The sequence below is a fragment of the Vipera berus genome, assembly GCF_964194415.1.
Source record: "Vipera berus genome assembly, chromosome: 17".
NCBI lineage: Eukaryota > Metazoa > Chordata > Lepidosauria > Squamata > Viperidae > Vipera > Vipera berus.
The window spans coordinates 2890188-2913963 of NC_138220.1; the positions used below are offsets into that span (position 1 = coordinate 2890188).

Consider the following 23776-nt stretch of genomic DNA (forward strand, 5'->3'; position numbering starts at 1 on the left):
TACCGCCCTATTCCCGTAGGACTCGGGGCGGTTTACAGGGAAAATTAAAATACATAACATACAAATTAAAATCAGTTAAAACTACGATTAAATCACAGTCCCTGAAGTTAAACTAAAACCCAATTAAATTAAATTAGTTAAAACCCCTCAGTCTGGGCCAAACAGCTCGAAGAACCAGGTTTTCAAGTCCCGGTGAAATGAGCGAAGGTCGGGGGCAGTCCTGACTTCCGTGGGAAGTTGGTTCCATAGGTGCGGCGCGCTATATACGTTGTGTATGATTTTTCATCTGCATCACCGGGGCAAAAAGATGGCAAAATGCAAAGAGAAGCTGGGTGGTCTTTCAAACTTCCTAAATGCTTGCATCTGTTTGCATTTAAAACCCACTCAGGACCATTTTCAAGCTGGTGTGTCTCTTGGGCTATATTCCCCTTTTGGCCAAAGGAATTGATTGAGCTAAAAAGACTTCAGGGGTGGGTAATTGCTCGTGTACCCCCTTTGCCAGCAGGCTGATGGGTGCTTCAGGCCTCTGCTCGCGAAAGGCTGCCTTCTGAAGGAGTTTCAAATAATATCGCAGGAAAACCAGACTTGAATAAACAAACATTTATGTTATTTCAAGTGTGGAGGATGTGAATGCCAGTGCTTTGGGGCACAGAAAGAGGAAAGTGTGAGTGTACCCAGGGGGATACTGGAGTTTTCAGAAGTCAAAGAATTTGTGGGAGGAGAAAGATCATATTTTCCCCTTTTTTCTGAAGGAAACGCACAGACACAACTTGGTGTGGGTTCTAGCTGCGTGGCCATGTTAGCCTCAAAAAAGTAGGACTAGGTTCAGTTCTTGAATGGAAAGCCAATATGAACTCCCAAAGAAACAGCTTGGAACAAGGCAACAGGGTACTGCTTCTGTCCTGTTGCCAGAAAAATGACAGGAGCCAGAAACCTAATGTGGGGGCTGGAGGTTGGCTGGAATTTGAAACTGGAGGATTGTTCCCACCTTCTTATAAAAGAAAGGGTTTAAAAAGGAAAGAAAGTAGCATTATATTAATATAAGCAGGAGAAGACAGGATGGGTTAAATAGCCTTTGAAGTCGCCTAGAATATTAAGACGTTGAGAAAAGGTTTGATGGTCGAACAGGAAAAGAAATGAAAAGGTATTAATACATAGTCATCGCAGATTTCGATAAATTAGAAACAGCTGCTAGACGTAAGTGGTCATACTGATGCCAGCAAAGATATTGGCCTCTGGAATGAGGGTGCCCTCTATAGGAAAAGGTGGGGAATGCAACTGGTTTTGTTTATCTCCTTCAATTTCTCGATTGATTTTTGTTTTTAAAGCTTTTTTTTTAGCGGTACTTTAACTGCTGGTTGTTGGTTCATTAGCTGGTTTGGCTGCCTTCCAGACAGAACAGCAGCGTTATCCTTTGTATAAGTAGACATATAAATTAAATAGCAATTCAACGGAGCAGGGCGTCGTATATTTTGGAGCGGACAAAAGGCACCCCTTCTTTGGATGATTATTATTTTATTTTATTTTATTTTATTTTATTTTATTAAATTTATATACCGCCCTATTCCCGTAGGACTCAGGGCGGTTTACAGGGAAAATTAAAAGCATAACATACAAAAATTAAAATCAGTTAAAACAATTAATTAATTCAAATAATTAATCTATGGGCATTCTCTCGTGGAAAATAGAGTGACGACAATTAGGTCTGGAGCTTCCAGGCGTAGAAGTAGTCTATCTCTGAGTAATGCTGTGGGGGAAGGAACAATGGGGCACTGCTATTGATCGTGCTACTTGTGGGCTCCTCCCAGACATACGCTTAGTGCTGTCTTGTGTCTTTTAGCAAGTGGCTTATGTTAACAGACACACCCCCCCCCCCCGTTTAAAAATCACTGGATTGCTGGAAGAATCCAGAGTTAAATGCTTTTTGATGGCCTTATTTGTTTTTCCTCCCCCCCTTCTCTGCTTGCTCTTTCCTCTCTATCTTTAGATCCTTTTCGACCAAGCTCAGAGGTCTGTCCGGCAACAGTTGAACAACTTCGTGAAGGAGTGAGTATCCGGCCCTGCTTGGCTGGGCTTTGAATGCCAAGCCAATGGTTCAAAGACCCCTCCTCCCTTTCACGAGTCTGTGATTCTGTTTCTCATTCAGAGCCATGGCTTATTATTGGGTTAAAAGATAGCATCTGAACTCTACCCGAGTTATTTATTTCACGTATAAGTCTTGTGTTGAAGATAACTGCACGGGGAGAAAAAAAGAGAGAAGCCAACACAAGAATTCCCTTTCTTTCAAAAAAGTTCAAAACATGGCTAGTTTTAGCCTAAAGAATTTGTCTCCCCTCCACCCTACCGCTTCTACGTACAGTGTTTCATTACTGCTTAGACCTCATGCATTTTTCAGAACAAAGATACAGGACCAGTACAATACAGATAGTCCTCGACTTACAACCATTTCTTTTAGTGTCTGAAAAAAAGTGACGTATCACCTTTTTTTTTTACCCTTGCGACTGTTTCAGCATCCCCATGGTTAGGTGATCAGAATTTGGATGCTTGACAGCTGACTCATATTTATGACGGTTGCAGTGTGTTCCCGGGTCCTGTGATCGTCTTTTGTGACCTTCTGACGAAGCGAAGGAAATGGGGAAGCCAGATTCACTTAACAACTGTGCTGCCAACTTAACAATGGCAGTGACTCACTTAACAACGGTGGCAAGAAAGGTTGTAAAATGGGGCAAAAAATCCTCTCAAGCTTAGCAGTGGAAATTTTGGGCTCAGTCGTGGTCATCAGTTGAGGACTGCCTGTCATGTTTTTCCCTTGGCTTAGAAAATGTGTAGCATTTTTGAAAAGTTTGAACTTCTAGTAACTGCACCCACGTCAGATTGGCTGGTATGAAGCAGACCTTGTGAAGGCAGGGTGGACCAGCGTTGTCCAATCTTGGCAATATTAAGACCTGGGGACTTCCACTCCCAGAAGTGGGGGATTCTGGGAGTTGAAGTCCACTAGTCAGAAAGTTGCCTAGGTAGAACACCCCTCGTGCAGACCAACCTGGCCATTTTTGATGTTGAGTAGAGTGAGCGCCTGTTACTCGTCCCAGCTTCTGCCAACCTAGCAGTTCGAAAGCACATAAAAATGCAAGTAGAAAAATAGGGACCGCTACGGTGGGAAGGTAACAGCGTTCCGTGCGCCTTTGGCATCTAGTCATGCCGGCCACATGACCACGGAGACGTCCTCGGACAAGCGCTGGCTCTTCGGCTTTGAAACGGAGATGAGCACCGGCCCCTAGAGCCGGAAACGACTAGCACGCATGTGCAGGGGTACCTTTACCTTTTAGGCTGCTGAAGTCAGGCAAGCTAATGGCCACCCCAATGCTTTGCTTTGCAGGGATGTCCGCAAGTTCAAGGAGACCAAAAAACAGTTTGATAAAGTTCGAGAAGACATGGAGATCGCCTTGGTCAAGAATGCCCAAGCCCCGCGGCACAAGCCCCACGAAGTCGAAGAGGCCACGGGCACGTTGACAATCACCAGGAAATGCTTCCGGCACTTGGCCCTGGATTACGTCTTGCAGGTGAGATTTTAAGGTGGCTTCCCAGAATTAGGCAGAAGTGCTAAAACAATTTTGTTTTCCCCTTGAGTTTTCCTTCTTTGTGCCCACCTTTGGCTTGCTTCGGCAGTAGCTTGAGCGTTGCTTTTTGAAAAACATGTTGAAAAGCGACCCATCTTTGTGGGGGTGGGGGGGTGGGGGTGGAGGGGAAGTCCCAGGCTGGAAAACACTCCATTGAGCAAGAGACAGGAAATAGGAAACAGTTCCTGACCCACGTTTTGCTATGAATTGGGCAGAATCGGGCCCAATCACTTCCTTACCCGGCTTCCTCTTATGCGGATCTGGATATGTTGTCATATCTGAAAAACGGTTTTCTGGACTGAGTTGTCTTTTCCTGACTTTCCGCTACTTCACCCCATCCCAGATTCCAGGCTAATATTGATCCAAGCTGCTTCCCTGCCCTCCCCCTTGTAAAAAAGCAGCCAACCTGTTCTGTCTCATCCTGGGACAACATATGGAGTCATATCCTGTGGATCTGTAGGAATGAGCAGCCACTGGCTCTGGGGGAAACACTGGGAAGCAAAGAAACCAGGAACCTCAAACTTTTCTCTGTGTCTGATAACCTGCTGGTGACCAAAACAGGGGTCAGCTGTTTTTGGCTCCTGGAAGCCTTTAAAAAAAAAGTCTGGTTGAACAGTCCATTTTAGCTTAGTAGCCTGGCGGAAAGGGTTCCACCACTAGGATTGCCGTCATTCCAGATATTGGCTATGCTGGCAGTGTTTTTAGCGGGGGGCGGGTGAGAGAAGGTTTCTCCCCACACACACACACACACGCACACACCTTCTTCACACTTCAGCAAAGCCAGGAGGTCCTGCAAACATGGCAATAAAATGTTCATGTAGATTCTGCCGTCTTTGGCTCATCCTGTTCTGTATGTGTGTGTATATATATATATATATATATATATATATATATATATATATATATATATATATATATATATATATATAAGGGACGCGGTGGCTCAGTGGGTTAGGACGCTGAGCTTGTCGATCAGAAGGTCGGCAGTTTGGCGGGTCGAATCCCGAGTGCCGCGTAACAGAGTGAGCGCCTGTTACTCGTCCCAGCTTCTGCTCACCTAGCAGTTCGAAAGCACGTAAAAATGCAAGTAGAAAAATAGGGACCACTCCGGTGGGAAGGTAACAGCGTTCCGTGCGCCTTTGGCGTCTAGTCATGCCGGCCACATGACCACGGAGATGTCCTCGGACAAGCGCTGGCTCTTCGGCTTTGAAACGGAGATGAGCACCGGCCCCTAGAGTCGGAAACGACTAGCACGCATGTGCGGGGGAACCTTTACCTTTACCTTTATATATATATATATATATATATATATATATATATATATATATATATATATATATATATATATATATATATATATATATATATATATTTACAGATTGGTATTAGAAATTTTAATTTATACTTATCCATCTAGTTTATTTCAGATTCGTCGGCACAGGGTTGAAATTTAGCTTCACCCATTTTTGTTTCATTATAGATCAACGTTCTCCAGGCCAAGAAGAAATTTGAAATTCTGGATGCCGTAAGGATTTTTATTAAGTTCATCCTTCTCGCTTCCCCACCCCGCAGCTAACCTACGAAGGATGGTGAAGAGTTCCATCAGTGGGGATGCTGCAAACCAGTTGAACTTCTCCCACGCATGTAGGAGAGGATGGCTTGGGTGGCCTTCTCTGAGAGGAGGACCTCCTCCGTGGCCTGGAGGGAATCTCCCTCTCCCTCTCCCCTCAGGCAGAGAAAGGATTGCCTCTCTAGATCCACCTTGGAGAGGCATCTTCCTTTCTTCCCTTTTCAGAGAAGGCCTCAAATACACAGAAGAGCCCCAAAGGGCCACAGGTCACCTAGGAGTGGGTCGTAAAGGACTTCCTGTCTTCCTTGCCAGATGCTTTCCTTTATGCACGCCCAATACACCTTTTTCCAGCAAGGCTAACAGCCTCCTGCACGAATTGGATCCTTACATGAAGAAACTAGCTACTGAGGTGAGGAAGCCTTTCGTGTATGTGTGTGTGTGTGTGTGTGTGTGTGTGTGTTGGTTGGTTTTTCTTCAAATCATCTCTTGTTCTGAATGATGAGGACTAGAAACTATTCTAAACTTTCTGACGGATGATTTGTGATGCAGCTGTGCCTAAAAATAAAGTGGGCAACTTGTGGCCCTTGGCCTATTTTCCAGATACTGGGTTTGAAATCTTTTCTTCTTTTCTTTTCTTTTCTTTTCCTTTCCTTTCCTTTTCTTTTTCCTTCCTTCCTTCCTTCCTTCCTTCCTTCCTTCCTTCCTTCCTTCCTTCCTTCCTTCCTTCCTTCCTTCCTTCCTCTCTTCTTCTTTCCTTTCTTTCTTTCTTTCTTTCTTTCTTTCTTTCTTTTCTTTCTTTCTTTCTTTCTTTCTTTCTTTCCTTCTTTCTTCTTTCTTTTCTTTCTTTCTTTCTTTCTTTCTTTCTTTCTTTCTTTCTTTCTTTCTTTCTTTCTTTCTTTCTTTCTTTCTTTCTTTCTTTCCCTACACTCTACCTCATGGGGGGGGGGAGAGAGAAGAGGGTATGCTTTGGGCTACCCCTGCCTATGTGACTTTTAGCCCTGTCCAGCATGAGGTCTCCTGGGAGAAAGACAGTTCTGCTTGGGCTGAGAGAGAGAGAGAAAAAAAAAACTTGAGAGAGCAGTAAATGAGTCTGTCTCCTCTGACTTACGTCTCTTCCCATTCCCCCTTGAAGCTGGACCAGTTGGTCATCGACTCGGCTGTGGAGAAGAGGGAAATGGAGCATAAACACGCCCTTATTCAGCAACGGGTGAGTCTGAATCCCGAAGTCACACAAGCGGAGATGCAGCATCCTGCTTTCAGAAATAATCAGCCTGCTGCCTCAAAGAAATGCAGCCAAGCATGGCATAAAAACTCTGCTGCTCCTCTCTTCTCAGACCCAGGCATCTGCTTAGATAAATTGGATCGTGCTTGCGTATGAGTAGGCGGTTTGCTTTCCTGGCCTAGAGGTTCTCTCTGGATTAGAATCCCCTTTCAAACAAGTGCTGCACCAGGGAAAAATAAATTTTCTTTCTCATCCCAACATAAAAGAATGGGTCAGTTTAGGCCAGAATCTATGTTCTCCATTGAGCTTCCTGTCCATAAAAGATTAAAAACGCAGGCAGGGGTGGACAACCATGGCGACTTGACACCCTGTGGACTTCCAATCCCAGAATTACTGAGCCAGTAATTACGATATAATTAAGCAGAAGGGTTAAATTCTAAAGCTCTTTTTTTAAAAAAAAATTAAATTAAATTTGAAGTTGTCACGCAAGATGCACCGCCCTAACAAAAATATCCCTGCAGTACAGAACTATTTGATGACTTGAGAATAAATCCCACAGGATTTGGGAATTGTGCATAAAGGCTCTTTAGCTAGGAAGGAAAATGAGTGATTCCCACCAACTATGAAGAAGCAAAAGTTTTCTCTTACCTTCTCGCACATCTGCCCGCTGGGCTTCCCCTCTCCTCCTGGCCTGCTCTGTCAGCCAGCAGAAAATCCAGAGCTGGAATCCTGTGTTTTTCCTATCTCTGGGCCCACAGGGTTGGGTCGTGCCGTAGGGCCACATCAGACGGCGGCACTAAAGTGTTTCCTGGACCTGAGATCTGAGGGGGGAGGAGAGGAAAAATCAGCTTTTCTGTCTCCAGTATGAACATTATCTTATCAAGGAAGGTGGTGCATGCAGAGATGAGGGGGGAAAAAGCAGATCATGGCTAATCTGCGGTTTCACAACTGAAACCTCACCCTACAGAATGGCACTGGTGAAGAAAGACATTTGGCCAAACCATTGCTTGTTCTGCATTTTATACTTATACGGAGAGAGATGCCGTATTACTGCCAATTGCTTCTAACTTTCCTAATTTGTGGTCTTGTCATGGCCTAAATCAGGGGTGCCCAGTCCTGGCATCTTTGAAGACTTGTGGATGTCAACTTCCAATTTTGGGATTTGAAGTCTACGAGCCTTAAAGCTGCCAAGGTTGGCCACCCTTGGCCTAAATATTCACCTTTGCATCCTTGAGGTTCCTACAGATGTGCAGATTCCAATAACACTGTTTATTTCCTTTTTTTCCCCTCGCTCTTCTTCAATTTCCATCCAGACTCTTTTACAGGTGAGTACCAGCTTAAGTGTTCTCTGTTTGGTTTGTAGGACTCATTTCAGATGATCGAAACGCCTCGTACTATTAGTTCTGTCTTCGGTCGGATGCTGGTTAGTTTATTGTTTCTGGGTAAACAGTGGCGCCCACCTTAGTGGTGGAAGTTTATTAAATGACTTCAGACCAGTTCAAACAACAGCCTTGGATCATTTTAAAGAAAATGCAGTCGCATTTGCATCGCGGAGTTGCCGCAGTAGTAGTGGTTGGTATTGGCTAGCATTGTGTGGTCTGTTTATGGTTTAGTGTGTTTTGTGAGCTCAGAAAACGGATAAATTTAGTCAGCAGGTTGGATGACTGGGTGAGCGCAACCTGTCTCTCTCCACCTAGCTAGCCAATCTTGCAGGCTTGTGGTGGGGATAAATTGCTAGGGAACCTGCCTTGACCGGAAAGAGGGCAGGATGTGACACATAAATAAATGACTATCAAGTTAAAGTAATAACTTCTGGTATGGTAAAAATTAGGAAGAAATATGGGAGTATGACCATTGGGAGGATTTGTGATGCCTTACGTTTGTAGCACCTGGTATAGACTGCCTCTGAATGTTGAGGCTCCATTTAGCTGTTGCAGCTCATACTGCAATTTATCGATCCGCCAGAGCTCTTGATATATCGGCATGAATGTGCAACGTGGTCAGCCAGTTACAAAATCCCAACACCGAGTAGCAGGAGATTCTGTGCTTTCCCACCCCACCCTCCTCCATGCCCAAACAGTGGCCAATTGCTTAAGGAGAGGTGCACTTTGATGCAAGCAGAATCACACACACACACACACATAAATTCAGGGGACTTGGAGACCTGCCTGGCATGTGAAAGCATGAGAGAGAGGAAAAAAACGAATGAAAAGGAAAGTTGAGGATACCAAGCCTGGGCCTGTCGCATTGATTTAAAAGAAAAGGCCTGGTGGGGGAAAAAAATCAATAAAACTGGCCGGCCATATGACCCTGTTGTACAGCTTGCCACTGGGCAGGAGTCAATTTGGACTGGCTCATGGCTGCAGCAGGAGATGTGTAGAGGCTGGGGTTTCATGATGACCCTTGGTAGGAAGTGGACAATCTTAGGGGTCCTTCACAACGTTCTTGGGGGTGCACAGTTATTATTTTTTTAGTGGTTTAGGCACTGCAGCCCTCTCTCTGCCTTTGCTGCCCTCCCCACTTCCATCCAGAGGCGACAGCTGTATGGAAATGAGCTCGTGCAACTAAGCTGATTGATGCTGAAAGGGAAGCCGTGGACCCTGGGGGGGGAGGACTAAGGGGAGGGGGACGGGCAGGTGGTCCTGAAGCCAGCTCTGCACTTGGGTTTACTCTCCCACGTCTCTTGCTCTGACAGGACCCAGCGGGCCAGTCTTCGAGCAAGGAGGGGTGAGGGGGTGTGTGGGATAATACAAACCACGTAAGGAAGATTTTCAGCACACAGCACATGTGTGGAGGGTGGGTGGACAGAGGAGGCAGGAGCAAACACCCTGCTGGGTTAGTAATGCCATGTAGAATCACATGTTCGGAGCGTGACCGCTTGTACGCTTGGAAGAGCTCGGCCACGCAGCGCAACAGGGGCATCATGAAGATTTTTGGAAGACTGGAGTACCTTCTGGTAAGGGAAGAGAGTGGGGGGGGGGCTTTTCCCATCAGAATGGGGGGGAGGAAAACAGGAGGAGGAGGAGGCTGGGAAAGGATTGGTGCAAAAACCGCAGACTGCTATGGCTTGATTTGGGTTCGGAACGATAGAAAGGGGCCTTAACGCAACCATCTCCATCCTCCGATCGCTCTCTTAGAATTTGCTATCTCTTCGTGGTGGCATTTGATGTTTCCCTAGAAACAATTGTCCAATATTGTTGGGGAGGGGGCAGAAAACCCTTCTCTACGCAAGACTGTTATAATAAATTCAAATCAAACAGGAAAGGGGAAGGCGGTGGAAACGGCTGAGGCCGGGGAACGGGATGCTTAGTGCCTGTCACCTAATGACTTAGTAGGAAAAAGGACTCACAAAAGGAGCTCTTAACACAATTCTTGAGGGTGCGTCTTATGGCCAAGTACTCTGCACCTGTTGTGGTTGCTCTTGCCTTTCCATTCTTGCAGGGGACAGCCCCTGCCTTCCTGACAGATCAAGCTTGGTTTTTGTTTTTTTTCAGCTCCCCAAAATAGTTTTACATTCCTTGCTTGCCTGAGTAATAAACAGTTTGTGGGTGTGCAGGAAAAACACAAGACTTTTCTTACAAGGAGGGATAAGCCGCAAGCTACAACTTTAGCCCTTGTTAGGTCTCTTGGTCGCCAGTGGATCAAGGTTAGGCAGAGATTTTCTGCCCAGCCCATGTCGTTGCTTTCTCCATCCAATTTAGTGGTACTACTGATATTAATTTATTACTTGTATGTTGCATTTGTGGCGGGGTGGGGTGGGGGGGGGGTAGGATTGGAAGCCCCCTCTGCTGCTCTAGAAAATTGCTTTGATGTATATTTTTGCCAGTCAAGATGGGGAAACGAAGGAAGTAGCCTACGTGTCAATTCCGGTGATTATTTTTTTTAAAGGTTGAATCGAACAGAGCCCTTTAAAACCAATTTGGACACTCTGTAAGGATGGGCCAGTGTGTTCTTAACCTCCGAATCAAATTGGGTTTGATTTGCAATTTGGTTCAGCTTAAGAGTTAGAAAAGGGATCTGTCCGTGGTCTAAAATTCACAAAAGCAGCCGACCGCTCCAGATGGCTTTTTAAGTCAAAGATAAATTTTCAGAAAAAGCTCAGCTACACGGTGTCACTCTCCCTGGAACTTGTGTGCATGGAAGCAGCCACCGATGGGCTCGGGCTGTCACTGTTCATGAGGCTCTTGCCGGCTGTGCAAAATCTGGCTGCCACTGTGTATCAGAGCCATCCGGGCTGAAGGATGCGTGGCATATCTGAGTGTCTGCAGCGTTTCTTTCCTTGTTTTTCTTGATGCCTATCGTGAAGCCAAAGGAAAAAAAAAGAAGAATGGCATAACGGAGTGAGCAATTACGTCTCTGGTGTATGAAAACACTCACGTAAAATATTAAATCAGGGATTATAAATAGACCCTATATAATGTAAGATTTCAAAGGGGGGAGGGAGGGAGGGAGGGAGGGAGGAAGGAAGGAAGGAAGGAAGGAAGGAAGGAAGGAAGGAAGGAAAGAAAAAGGGAGGGAAAGAAGGAAAGAAGGGAGGGAGGGAGGGAGGGAGGAAGGAAGGAAGGAAGGAAGGAAGGAAGGAAGGAAGGAAGGAAGGAAGGAAGGAAGGAAAATCGGACCCAGACTACTCTTGGCAGTACACTGTTGCAAATGAAATATGGATTTGTCTTTCAAATATTAATTTTACATGTGAGTCATCTTCCCCCACCAAACCTGTCTTTGTTGATACCTTGATACATTCCAAATACTGGAGATATTGCAAAGAAGGCTCTCAAGTGCCATTGACAAGCTGTGGTCCTTCAAGTTAATAATCCTTAGAACAGAATAGAGCTGGAAAGACATCTGCAAGGTCTTCTAGTCCAACCCCCTCGCTTGAGACCCCACACCATTTCAAACAAATGGTCGATCCAGTCTCTCTTTAACAGCCTTCAGTGGCGGAACAGCCTCCACACCTTCTGAAGGCTTTGGAAAATAAACTCATAAGGCTGAGTTCATTTATTTATTATTTGCTTGCTTGCTTGCTTGCTTGCCGAACATTCAAATCACAAAGGCTAAACTTGGATCGATTGCTGAAAAAAAATGAAAACTCCGTTTTAAATGTCCCAGGTTTTGTTTTGTCTTGTCTTCTAAATGGCTGCAACCAGAGCAAAGCACTCATTTCCCACGGGAAACCGATTCCCCAAGAAGTCAGGGTTTGGTCAAAATGCCAGGAGGTTCCAAGCGTCCCTCGCCAGCATTAGGTCATATGGCTTTTATTCTCTTTAATGTGACATGAGGCGGAGTGAGCCAGCTTTATGGGGTGTGTGTGTGTGTGTGTATTGCACTCATCCTAAGAAGAGAGGATGGTTTGTTGCCTAGCAACTGTGCATGCCGGAGGCCGTGCTGCTCCCAATGAGCAAAAAAGCTTTCAAGCTAATGGTTCTTGCCTTGCAACTTTCTATCGTTTGGCCTCCGTTTTTTTTATTCTGCAAGCCAAGATCTCTCTTCGTTATGAGACGAGCAGCAAATAAATTCAGTAAATAAACAAACATCTCCGAGGACGAGAATGAACCCTCCAACAGAAAGGAGGCAAAATGGATGCAACCAGGAGTGATGTCCTCGGCGTACAATGCTTCATTTAGTGACCCTTTGACGTTACAGTGGCACTGGAAAAAGTGACTTAGGACCATTTTGCACATTTAACTACCATTGCAGCGTCCCCTATGGTCACATGATCAAAATTCAGAGGCTTGGCACCTGGTTCACAGTTATGACGGTTGCAGTGGGGATCCCCCTTTGCGACCTTCCAATGTGCAAAGGGGGAAGCCAGGTTCACTTCACCACCGTGTGACTAACTTAACTGTGGGGAGAGAGGTCGTAAAACGGAGCAAAACGTACTTAACCGCTGTCTCGCTTAGCCACAGAAATTGGTGGTTGTAAACTGAGGACTTCCTGTAAAGGAGGATTTAATTTGGAGGACTAAGGCTTTGAGATACAGGGTTGCAAACATGCCAGACTGGGGCTCCCAGAATGAGAGGGGGCAAATCGTACACCCAAGAAAGAGATCTGTGTTTTTAACAGCATACGCTGAGCAGGTTTCCATATAGCCATATTGTTTCTCGAATAAATCACATTTGGTTGGCTATCCACACCAGGCAAGGCCATACGTTGTGGTTTTCCAATCTGGGGTGGCTGGATTCACTCAACACATCGACCCTAAACATACGTATATATTTACTTGTTCTCCATTTATTTATAGATGGTTTGCTTTTTCAGGCACTGTTTTGAGGAGGGAAAATAGGACAGACATCTTGTATGTCAAATAAAAATAAATCAAACCAAACAAGCCACAATGCTGGCTTTCCAGTTTGCACATCTGGACGGCTCGTGGCTTCACTAGGATTTATTGAAATAAACCCACGTGTAATTAGATCAACATTTTTTTTTAAGGGAAGGGGCATCCGAGCCGTTTTGTAAAAATGCATTGTGATAGAGAGTCATACTGGATACTTTTTGCAAAATGAGTGAGGCTGGGATTTTCCTGGGGGGTTTGTTCCCCTCCGCCATTGTTCAATTGTGTTAGACTTACTGTAGGACCACAGCTACCATTTTTGCATTTTTCCCCCATCTGGCCATTGGTTCTCAGCGGTTGGGGTTGGGGTTCACTAATCCAGAACCAAACAAATCCAGTGATGGCTTAGCATAATGGATGAACATGGCCAAAGGGTTGCAGCCTGCTTCATTAATGGGCTGGCTCAACGTTCATCCAGATTATGGCTACGATCCTACTTCCTTGCTCAAATCAAGACGACCTTCTTAGCATAAAGATACTCAGGATCGCTTTGTTGTATCAGCCAAGCAAAGCAATCCCAACACTGGCTCATGTCTTTTCCCCTCCTCCCTGTACTTTGGGCCTTCAGGATTTCTCTTACGATGAATCCAAGGTGGAATTCAACGTTGACGCTCCCAACGGAGTAGTGATGGAAGGATACCTCTTCAAGAGAGCAAGCAATGCATTCAAGACCTGGAATCGGTGAGCCATTGCGAAGTGGCCGTGAAACGGGGGCAATGTGGGCGGTTGGGAGGTTTAGAACCAGGGACAGGAAGAACCAAGTCAAATCACCCCCACCCCTTTCTGAGATATTTACCATACCGCATTCTTTCTGCTGGCTCCCCTGATTATTGTCTAGCCTGTGGTTCTTCCTCCTGTCCTCCACCTACCATTACATCAGGACAGGAGGTTGTGGAAGGCCATGTTAAATTGATGTCACAGCTGTTTGTCAAAGCCAATACTGTCCTGCAGCTGCCTCTAAAAGCTTTTTGGTTGTCATTTTCAGAATCTGTTCCAAGTCTACATTTATTCTGAAAGGCACTGTCCTCTTTCAAGCTGTTTTCGTTCTTCATTCATTATTCCTCCTCCTCCTCCTCCACCTCCTCCTCCTCCTCCTCCTCCTCCTCCCTGCTACTTGTTTCTCTTTGCAGGAGATGGTTCTCCATACAAAACAGCCAGCTGGTCTACCAGAAGAAGCTAAAGGTTAGTTCCTTACTTTCAGCGACATGGTTAACTGAGCTGGTTGGTGCACAAGACTTAAAAACTCTTATTGTATCTAGGAGAGGAATAGATTGGGGGTGGGGCATGCGTGCATCCCATGTTTTGACTCAAACAGAAGCTGTTACAAAAACAGAGACTATTTCAGTGTCTTAAGCCATAGGAAATCCAGTTGCAGGGAGGCTGAGACAGATGTTTTGTGCTTCCCTCTGCAGGATGTGCTCACAGTGGTTGTGGAAGACCTCCGGCTTTGCACGGTCAAGCCTTGCGAGGACATAGAACGGAGGTTTTGTTTTGAAGTGGTCTCTCCCACCAAGTAAGTAACGTGTTCCTTAGAAGAGGGTGGTGGTGGTGGAAAAAAAAATCCATGTATCATTTGTGCCATCGTGCCAACAGCAATCTTGAAAAGAGGCGAAGGAAGGAAGAAGGGGAGGGGAGATGGGGATTAAACAGGGAAGTTGTCGGCAGCAGGTTTTGTGAGACACGTGGTCAGAATTTGTTCTGGAGAATGAGTTACTTGGGCCAGCTCTAGGTTAGATGAAAGGTCAAGTAGCCAAGTCAGACATCTGGGGCTACGGGAGAGAAGGAAGAATTTCTGCTTCCTTGTCCATCCATCCATCCATCCATCCATTCATCCGCTTTTTGTGCTAAAGAAGAAACCATGTCTCTCACTTAAAAAAGAGCCCGGATGTTCCTCTACCTATGTTGATCCCATCATTACATAACGACCCACACGACTGGCAATTTGTTAGAAAGATGCCTTTAGAATCCAGTGACTTCTTCCTTATTCTATCTGGCTTTGCTTGTTACAAGTCATGATTTGCTTAACCACGACTTGTTGACCGAGCCCTAATAGGAGAACTTCACACACTGCTCCAAACCCCAGTTTTGGAGGGGCAGGGCGTGCGCATTAACCGTCGAGAACTGCTGGGTTAACTAAACAAATTTGCTGCCGCTGTGCCAAGCAGAAGTAATCGGTAAATAACAAGCAAAGGGGGAAATTAATATCGTCTGGTGTAAAAAGGGTGGAGAACGGGAGAATCTCCCAGGATTATGCTGCGAACTCTGTTCCTCCTGGTCACCATCTCTTCTGTTTTCCCACCGCAGGAGCTGCATGCTGCAAGCCGATTCCGAGAAACTGCGCCAAGCGTGGATCCAGGCGGTCCAAGCGAGTATAGCCTCCGCTTATCGAGAAAGCCCCGACAGCTGCTACATTGAAGTGAGTAGAACCGGCAACCAGAAGGCGGTAGGACAGGTGCAGGATTCGCACTCACAAATCTGTCGTAGAACGCAGATACGAGGCCTCCTTTTTATTCCAGAACGACGGGAGGCACTTGCATCCAGTCGGCGTCCGAGATTACCCTTGAAAAACGATATCAAAATATACTGGGTTGCATTAAGAGAAATCAGAAAGCAAAAGGCATGCTTGATGTTTTCGCTTGGTATTTCAGCCTTTGGCTTTTGTCTTAACTCCAGAAATTGGATCGGACAGCCTCCCCTTCAACCAGCAGCATCGACTCCGCCTCCGATTCCCGGGACCGAAGTGCGAAAGGGGAAACCATCCTGCAGAGGGTGCAGAGTATCTCGGGCAACGACCAGTGCTGCGACTGCGGGCAAGCCGATCCCCGGTGGGCGAGCATCAACTTGGGCATCTTACTATGCATTGAATGTTCAGGGATACACAGGTATCTTCCGCACAAGAGAAGAACGTGTAGCGCAGGGTTGGGTTCAACGGTGGGGCCCTTGGTGCTCTCTGAGTTTGGTGGTTTTCTTGCAGACATTTCATTACCCAACTAGGTTACATCATCAGTGTAAAGGAGTGTAGGGTTCACACTGACGGAGTTATCTAGTTGGGTAATGGAAACGCCTGCAGGAAAACCACCAAGCTCAGAGATCACCAAGGACCTCAATAGCACCGGGTACTTTCATGCATGCCTCCTTGAGTGCTAAGAAGATCAAAGTACCCCCAGCTTCTTAGCCGGCACAGGAGGCTGTACTCTTGCCAACGTGAGAGAGAGTTATTTCAGAACAAATGCAGCAGTCGAACTGCGGGTTGCAGTCTGACTTGGCTTAGCAGCAGGCGAAGCTGACCCGTTCTCTTCGTCTTGCCTTACAGGAGCTTGGGAGTTCACTGCTCCAAAGTCCGGTCACTCACGTTGGATTCTTGGGAGCCAGAATTATTGAAGGTAAAGGCCAAACCCCCCCCCCAACTAGCTAAAAGGTATGTGGTCAAAAGAGGAAGAATGAGGGTCTAAGTCACGTCTTGGAGTAAAACAACAATGCACAGACGCTCTTGAGGAAGAAAATGCTAAAACTTGAGTAGGCAAAGGTTTTACGTTTCTGACACTCCGTTTTGCATTCCCTTTAAAAGTAAACCAGTGTTTACTTCTGGGAGTTGAAGCCCACACCTCTTGAAGGTGCCAGGGTTGAAAAACGCTGCTCTAAATCTTGCGATTTTGAGGGGGGGGGGAAATTGGAGCTTAAGGACTAGTATCGTGTTTAAGTGTGCTGAATTTGAGCTGGGCAGAGCCAGGAAAAGTACAAACCTAGAACTAAAATTGGCCTCTCTAAGGGGAAACCGTTCCGGAACGAGGGCATCCCCGCTGAGAAGACCCCTGATATGATTTCAAACGGGGCGTTGTGTGTGAATGGAGAAGCCAAAAGAGCAACTTGGCTTCACCTGTTGTCCTGTTTTTTTTTCTCCACATGCTGTTTTTCCAAAGCTGATGTGTGAGCTGGGCAATGCTACCATGAATCAGATCTACGAGGCTCAATGTGAGGAGATGGGGCTGAAAAAGCCCACAGCTGGCAGCTCAAGGTAAACCTTTTTTCAGTGTCTTCCTGCTACCCGCCCGCCTCTGATGTTTTACTTCCTCCATGTCTGCTTCCCCATGAGTTAGCCCTGTGCCGTTGCTGTGTTCAGACAACACACACAAGCTGGTTAACGGAGTCACTGTTTCCCTGGGTATATCAAACCATAAACCACCATGGCCAGGGAGCAGAAGGAAAGGAAAAACCATATCTGTGGCCATTATTAAATAAGTGAGGCGTGTTGGGGTGCAAACCCAACACTTTTGAACAGCACGAGAAATGGCTTCCACCCAGGCAGGACAAAGAAGCATGGATCAAAGTCAAATACGTGGAGAAGAAGTTTCTGAAGAAGCTACCGGCGGGAGAACCCCTGGCCAACCATGAGCAGAAGCACCGCCGCTGGAGTGTGAAAAAGTGCCAGAGGTGCAACAGCACCACCAAAGCGCCCACGACTCGTCGGAAGTATCGGCACGAGGCGGGAAATGCGTCTCCGGCTGCCCACTCTTCAGGTAGGCGGCCCACCTCAGCAGGCCCAAAGTGGCCGCCATTTTGCGCGGCGGAAAGCTTGAGGGTTGGTCGAGACACTGCGTGGCCGCCTTTCCTGATATCCCTGAAGCGGTTCACGTCTCATGCTGTGATCTAACATGGTTTGGATCTGGGCTTGTTGAGCCAACGTCCAGGTTTGCCGAGAACAAGTCATTATCAGGGAGCTAGCCGAGCGTTGTGATTTGTCCCAGTAAACCACAGTTAAAATATCCCAGCTTTGCCATTTTTTTTAGAGCTATTTGTATGAGTTGGTGTCTCTGCGTTAGCAAAATAGCGGTAACGTTATTTTTTTTTCCAAACAGCTGCCACTTTGGAAAGAAAGTTCCGGCGAGATTCCCTCTTTTGCCCTGACGAACTGGATTCCCTCTTCTCGTACTTCGACACAGGAGCAGGCCCACGCAGTAAGTGCGGCAGATTGATCTGCAACCCTTCGCACAGCTGTAGCTCAGTGCTCAGCTACGAGAGAAAGGCGGTAAAGGGACTTTTCTGGACTTTCTCAAATTTAGCAGCTAGGTTTTCCCTCTCTTTGTTTTGTGCCAAATTTAAGCAGCTGGTCCCTCTCCCCAAACTCCCTTTTCTCCCTCCAGGAAGAACAAAATCTGTTTGATGCCTTAAAAAAAAAGAATATAAATTGCAATAATTGAATAGAGCTGGAAGGGACCTGGGAGGTCTTCTAGTCCAGCCCCCTGCTTAAGCAGGAGAACCTGTACCGTCTCAGACAAGTGACTGTCTAGCCTCTTTTTAAAAACTTCCAGTGATGGAGCGCCCACGATTTCTGGTGGCAAGCTGTTCCCCTGGTTAATTGTCCCGACTGTCAGGAAGTTTCTCCTTAATTCCAGGTTGCTTCTCTCTTTGGTCAGTTTCCAGCCATTGTTTCTTGTCCTGCCTTCAGGTGCTTTGGTGGTGGTCTACTTTATCACATGCCTTACTGAACTCTAAGTATACTACCTCCACAGTATTTCGCTGGTCTATTAGTTTAGTCACTTTGTTAAAGAATGAAACAAGATTGGTTTGGCTCGGAAAATAACACACTGAAAAATGGGCTCTGGCTGCCCGTTGTCACGTTTTTCATCTCCTTCTCCGCAGGTGGGAACCAGGCGTCAACTCAACAGCCTGTGGGAGCCAGCCCATGGAGTGAGACCAGCAATGGCCCTGGAGGCAGCGGTTCACCGTTTCTCCTGGATGGAGGTAAGGCTGTAGAACATCGCTAGAGTCAAGTGCTATCTGGCTTTGTCACCGTGGCCATCTAATCTCTTACTGTATCTCTGGCAACCTCAAAGTCGAAGGCTCTGAAGCCCTCTTCCCAGGAATACTGACTTTGAACAGCTTCAGGGGAATCCCAACTTTGGCCAAGCTCCAAGCCCAGTCTTTGAAATGTGCTTCCACACCCAAAATGGGCAGGTACGGCCTAGAGAAGAATCAGGGCAGAAACCCGGTTTAATTAAAGTTAAGTGGAACTGCAGTCATTATAATCGGGTTGAATGTCGGGATGTTCCTCTCCTAATTGTTCACTCTTCCTGACCTTTTAGCTTACTGATCTGCCTCCTATCCAGAGCTGAGAGTTCCCGGTGGGACAAAACTTCCTGTGGCAGATTTCTCTCTTTGCTCATTGGTCCCCATCCCTATTATTATTAAGTTCCTCGAGGGGAGGGGATTTCAGGACATAGCACTGGCCCATCGCTCCTTCGCTGATTTAAAAGGGCAAACCGAGCAGCGCTGTGTACCATGGGCTTAGTTGTCTCTCTCTGCTTTCTGGCTTTGCCCAGTTCTCCTTCTCCTTCTGTTTAGGGATGCCCATCTGCCTGGTTCCTTTGAATAAAGCTCCCAGATGCCCAATCTGGAACTCCTTCCACAAACAAAATCACACTAGTGGCAAGGGATTTCAAATGAAATGTGGGGCCTGGGGGAATTCAGGAAAAAATGGGGGTGGTGGGGTGGGGGTGGAATTAGGGCAGATGTGGTGGAATTCCATACCAGATGGGCAACCAGAAGAGAAGGACAGGAAACTTGACCAACCAACACAGGAAAAGATCAGGAGTTCACGGCACCCACATATTAAAACTTTGCCCGGTTCCTCCTTTGATCTCTTAGGTCTAAGCAGCGACAGCGGACTGGGTGGCAGCACGGATGGCAGCACAGACGTTCTGGTCTTTGGCTCGGTGGTTGACAGTGTCACAGAAGAAGGTGAGATCTTCGTGGCAAAGTCCTTTTATCTTGCCGGGAGACACGAGCTTCGGTATCGACGCCTCCGCCGGAGGTCTTTGGATCCCGGGATTTCATTCCGTTCTCTTCCTCTCTGCAGAGGCCGAAGCGTCAGAGGAATCCAGCGGGGAAGTCGAAATTGAGCAGGAGGCCTCCGATTTGGAAGACCTGAGGGCGCTCCATCCTGGTTTACTCGTTTACAAGGCGTCGAGGGCCAGGAACCTGCCCGTAATGGCGGAGGCCCTGGCCCACGGGGCCAGCGTCAACTGGGTGAATGAAGAGGATGAGAGCAAAACCCCGCTGATCCAAGCTGTCATGGGGGTGAGCGAGATCTGCGGGTCGCCGGGCCAGTTTTGAGGTTGCTCCATCAGGGTAAAAGCAGGTCTAACAGGTCCGTGTGCCTTGGGTGGGCTTCATCAGCACCACCTAGATTTCACCGCTTCCTTGCTAATTGTAGGCCAGAAAATTTACTCAGATGAAGAAGAACCCCAAATGTCTCTTCAGAATTGGAGGAGGAGGGATGGGCTTCTTCCTTAAAGTTACGTTGTACCAGGCACCGCCTAGCCACCAAAAAAAAAATGGGTCACTTCGCTGTGGTAGTCCTTGATTGTTGGCCCAAAATTTCTGTTGCTAAGTCAGACAGCTAGGTGGGTTTTGCCCCATGTTATGACCGTCCTTGCCACGGTTGTTAAGGGAATCGCCGCAGCTGTTAAGTTAGCGACACCGTTATTAAGCGAATCAGGCTTCCCTGTTCACTTTGCCTGTAAGGCGGCAGCAAAAGTGGATCGCATGACTCCAGCACACTGCAACCGTCACCAGTGCGAGTCGGTTGCCAAGCGTCTGAATTCTGGTCACGTGACCAAGGGGATGCTGCGCCGATCGTAAGTGTGAAAGACCGTCGTAAGCCACTTATTACCGTGCCGTTTTAACTTCGAAGGGTCGCTAAACGTCGTAAGGCACGGACTACCTTAAGAGAAGTCCAAGACTCCAAAGCTAACTTTTCTTTCTCTGCGTCTTTCAGGGCTCACTAATAGCCTGTGAATTTTTGCTCCAGAACGGGGCAGACGTTAACCAAAGAGATATCCGAGGGCGGGCACCTTTGCATCATGCCACATATTTGGGCCACACCGGGTAAGTCCCTTGCTGTGCCTTCAGCTACAAAAAAGGTGGTGGTCGTTCAAAATCCTGGGGAAGTCAACCGCTGTTTGCAGTTGAGACTTTGCCCCGGAGACACCGTTGCTTTGGACTCCCGAGGAGAAAGGAGCAAAACCAGAGATGGCGTATCCCAGCAAGCTGGTTTTCAAGGCCCTGGAGACAAACCCAGGCACGGGCCGCCAATAGGAGTTGGGTAAATGGGCTTGAGGCCAAAGCTACCGGCCTGGGTTAGTTAGAAGCAACTCTTGATGAATCTGAGCCAGATGGTGGTCATTTTCCAAGTGGAAAGTCTAAAGAGTGGAAACGGTCCAGGGTAAAGTAGCTTCTTATGAAAGTCTAGTGTGATACATTAATTGTCAACGCTGCAGACGTTGACATGTTTTTGCACTGACAATATAAGAGACAGCCTTTTGTTTAAAGTGCTTCACTTTGAACCTTGAAGGGAGGGAATTTTCTAACCACTATTTTGAGAAGATTAGAAAAGCCCGCGTACAGAATGGGAGGAGAGACCTCACATGTAAAACTAATTGGATAATGTGATTTATGATGTGTAGATAAGGGCGGGGATTGTGTGTGTGTGTGTGTGTGTGTGTGTTACGATGGGTTTGGTGGGAGGAGATTTCAGATTCTGGCATGCCTCCATGAGCGCCGATGTTTCGTTTCATTACAAAGACTTTTAAGATAAATAATATGCCTGCAACTTGTTTGAACTGTCTCATTCATCGGAACCGTGACGTTAATGCTTCTCAACCTTGTGCCGTCCGTCTCTTCAAACTGTCCTTCTTCGTCCCAGCATGTTCTTGGCTAACCTCGTTTTTCTCTCTCTGGTTTCTTTCTCTCCTCTTTCAACATTTGGCAGCCAGGTCTGCTTATTCCTAAAGAGAGGAGCCAACCAGCACGCAGCAGACGAGGACGGGCAGGACCCCCTCAGCATCGCTGTCCAGGCTGCTAATGCGGACATCGTGACCTTGTAAGTGGGTCCTTACTGCATCAGAGATGAGCTGCATGTCGGTACTGGAAGTCGCTGACTTGGAAACTCAACACCCACGAGTAGATTTGGCCGGTTGTGGCCAAAAAAAACGAGAACCGAGGCTTAGCCCTGACAGGCCACTGTCTTAAGCAGCTCTGCTGAAGGGCTTAACTCCCAACTGCCTGTACGATCCGTGTTTGACCCAAGCGCTGTCTTCTCCCTTGGCCAACTAAAATTTCTCTCCGGTTCTCGTTCCTGCAGGCTGCGTCTGGCTCGGATGAACGAAGAGATGCGTGAAGCCGAGGGCCCTTTCGGACACCCAGGTCAATATGCCAACAATAGCCCTACCGAGCTTCAGTACCGAAAATGTATACAGGAGTTCATCAGCCTTAACATAGATGAGTGTTAGTGAGAACTTCGGCAACCCTGCCGCCACCTCCGTGTTTGGGTCAAAATTTAAGGAAGCTGAATTGAGCCCGAGAAAAAAAACAAAAAAGGGAACAAACTCTAGACGTGTGTTTTGGGATAGGGGAATTTGCTGACCGAAGGTTTCCATTCAGAACACTAAAGAGTGGATGGGCTGAAATCTGCACAGCGAGGAGGAGGAGGAGGAGAGCGAGAGAGGACCCTTAAAATCAACCGAGATCAGATTATTATTTTTTTGCATTTGGTTCAGGAGGAGGGGGTGCATCTGAGCTTAAATCTGCCCTTCGGTTCTCCCTCTCCCCTCCCCCCCCAAAAAAAGCAACTGACTGTCTGAATGGTCTCTCCAGGCCTAAAAGCAGGGTTTGGAGATGAAATGTTTTTAGGAGGAAGGAACTGAAGCTACATTTGGAAAGAGATCCCCAACTTAAACCTGATGGAGGCTTATTCGTCATCTCTCTCTCTCCCTTGTATCTGTCTCTCTTCTTTGTCTTCTGCGGATGGCACCGCGGGTAGGAAATCCAAATCCACTGGAGGGAGAACAGACACACGAGACACAACAAGCATGCACACATACACAGTTAGCACGTGGCCAGGAATGAGATAGCCCTGTTCAGAGTGCGGAACAGGCAGGGGTGAAGTTCACCTGGGCTGCCAGTTTGGTGTCTTCTCAGCACAGGCTGCAGTTCACGGATCAAGAGGCATTTGGTGTGGGGGGGGAACCTCCCTCCCTCCCTCCCTCCCTCCCTCCCTCCCTCCCTCCCAGGGTCTGAGGTTCCTGCAAGCCAAACGCTTCCTCTCCGGTGACGACTGATTCATTGTGGGAAATTAACCAGGAGGTTATCTTAGCTGGTTAAAGCCATAACTCAGCCACTTCCAAGATGAGGACGCAATCCTTGTAGGGTGAAGACAGATGTTAATTCAGGCTAGCTTGGTTGGAAGAAAACTTGGCACGGGCTTGCCGAGAACAACAGAGAACAACAGAATTCTGCCTCTTTGCAGGAAAGGCCTGGCCAGTTGGCTAGCAACAGGGAAGCCAGTGCCCCAAATGGTCCATCGGGGAGTGTTCCTCCCCCTCCTGGAAAATTCAGGATGGGTGTTTGAGGTGAGACGACTTCTGAGACACTTGATCTGGCCTTTTAGGAGGTACCTCTGGGTCCAGTCCTCAGAGCAATTCTCCTGAAGAACTTCATTGATGAAAGACGAGAGAGAGGAATAAACCAGTCAGGCAGCTGAAGGGTAATCTGATTTTGGACTGCTTCTGCTAGAAGCAATCAACTTGCTTCCAATGAATAATCTCATCATAAAACACACCTCCATACTAAAAAGGGACGAGGCGGCTCAGTGGGTTAGGACGCTGAGCTTGTCGATCAGAAGGTCGGCAGTTTGGCGGGTCGAATCCCGAGTGCTGCGTAGCAGAGTTGAGCGCCTGTTATGCGTCCCAGCTTCTGCCAACCTAGCAGTTCGAAAGCACATAAAAATGCAAGTGGAAAAATAGGGACCGCTCCGGTGGGAAGCAACAGCATTCCGTGTGCCTTTGGCGTCTAGTCATGCCGGCCACATGACCACGGAGACATCCTCGGACAAGCGCTGGCTCTTCGGCTTTGAAACGGAGATGAGCACCGGCCCCTAGAGTCGGAAACGACTAGCATGCATGTGCGGGGGAACCTTTACCTTTTATACACAGGCCTCTGCCTCAGCACTCGTCTTTTGTAAACTGTATTTTATCCTA

At 47.2% G+C, this 23776-nt stretch overlaps 1 protein-coding gene across 1 annotated transcript in view; it reads left to right on the plus strand.

Annotated features, from left to right (window-relative positions):
• The window catches only part of ACAP3 (ArfGAP with coiled-coil, ankyrin repeat and PH domains 3), a 53976-nt gene extending 30435 nt beyond the window's left edge, over nucleotides 1-23541 (plus strand). Inside the window, 21 exon segments of the mRNA XM_081341529.1 lie at nucleotides 1988-2046; nucleotides 3377-3560; nucleotides 5098-5142; nucleotides 5500-5544; nucleotides 5546-5596; nucleotides 6320-6394; nucleotides 13309-13421; nucleotides 13871-13922; nucleotides 14153-14253; nucleotides 15045-15156; nucleotides 15414-15622; nucleotides 16054-16123; nucleotides 16661-16755; nucleotides 17043-17257; nucleotides 17597-17695; nucleotides 18381-18482; nucleotides 19386-19478; nucleotides 19597-19817; nucleotides 20518-20627; nucleotides 21511-21621; nucleotides 21883-23541. Coding sequence (XP_081197655.1) covers nucleotides 1988-2046; nucleotides 3377-3560; nucleotides 5098-5142; nucleotides 5500-5544; nucleotides 5546-5596; nucleotides 6320-6394; nucleotides 13309-13421; nucleotides 13871-13922; nucleotides 14153-14253; nucleotides 15045-15156; nucleotides 15414-15622; nucleotides 16054-16123; nucleotides 16661-16755; nucleotides 17043-17257; nucleotides 17597-17695; nucleotides 18381-18482; nucleotides 19386-19478; nucleotides 19597-19817; nucleotides 20518-20627; nucleotides 21511-21621; nucleotides 21883-22030 — 2310 coding nt within the window. The 3' untranslated portion in view covers nucleotides 22031-23541.
• The last annotated feature ends 235 nt before the right edge of the window (nucleotides 23542-23776 follow it).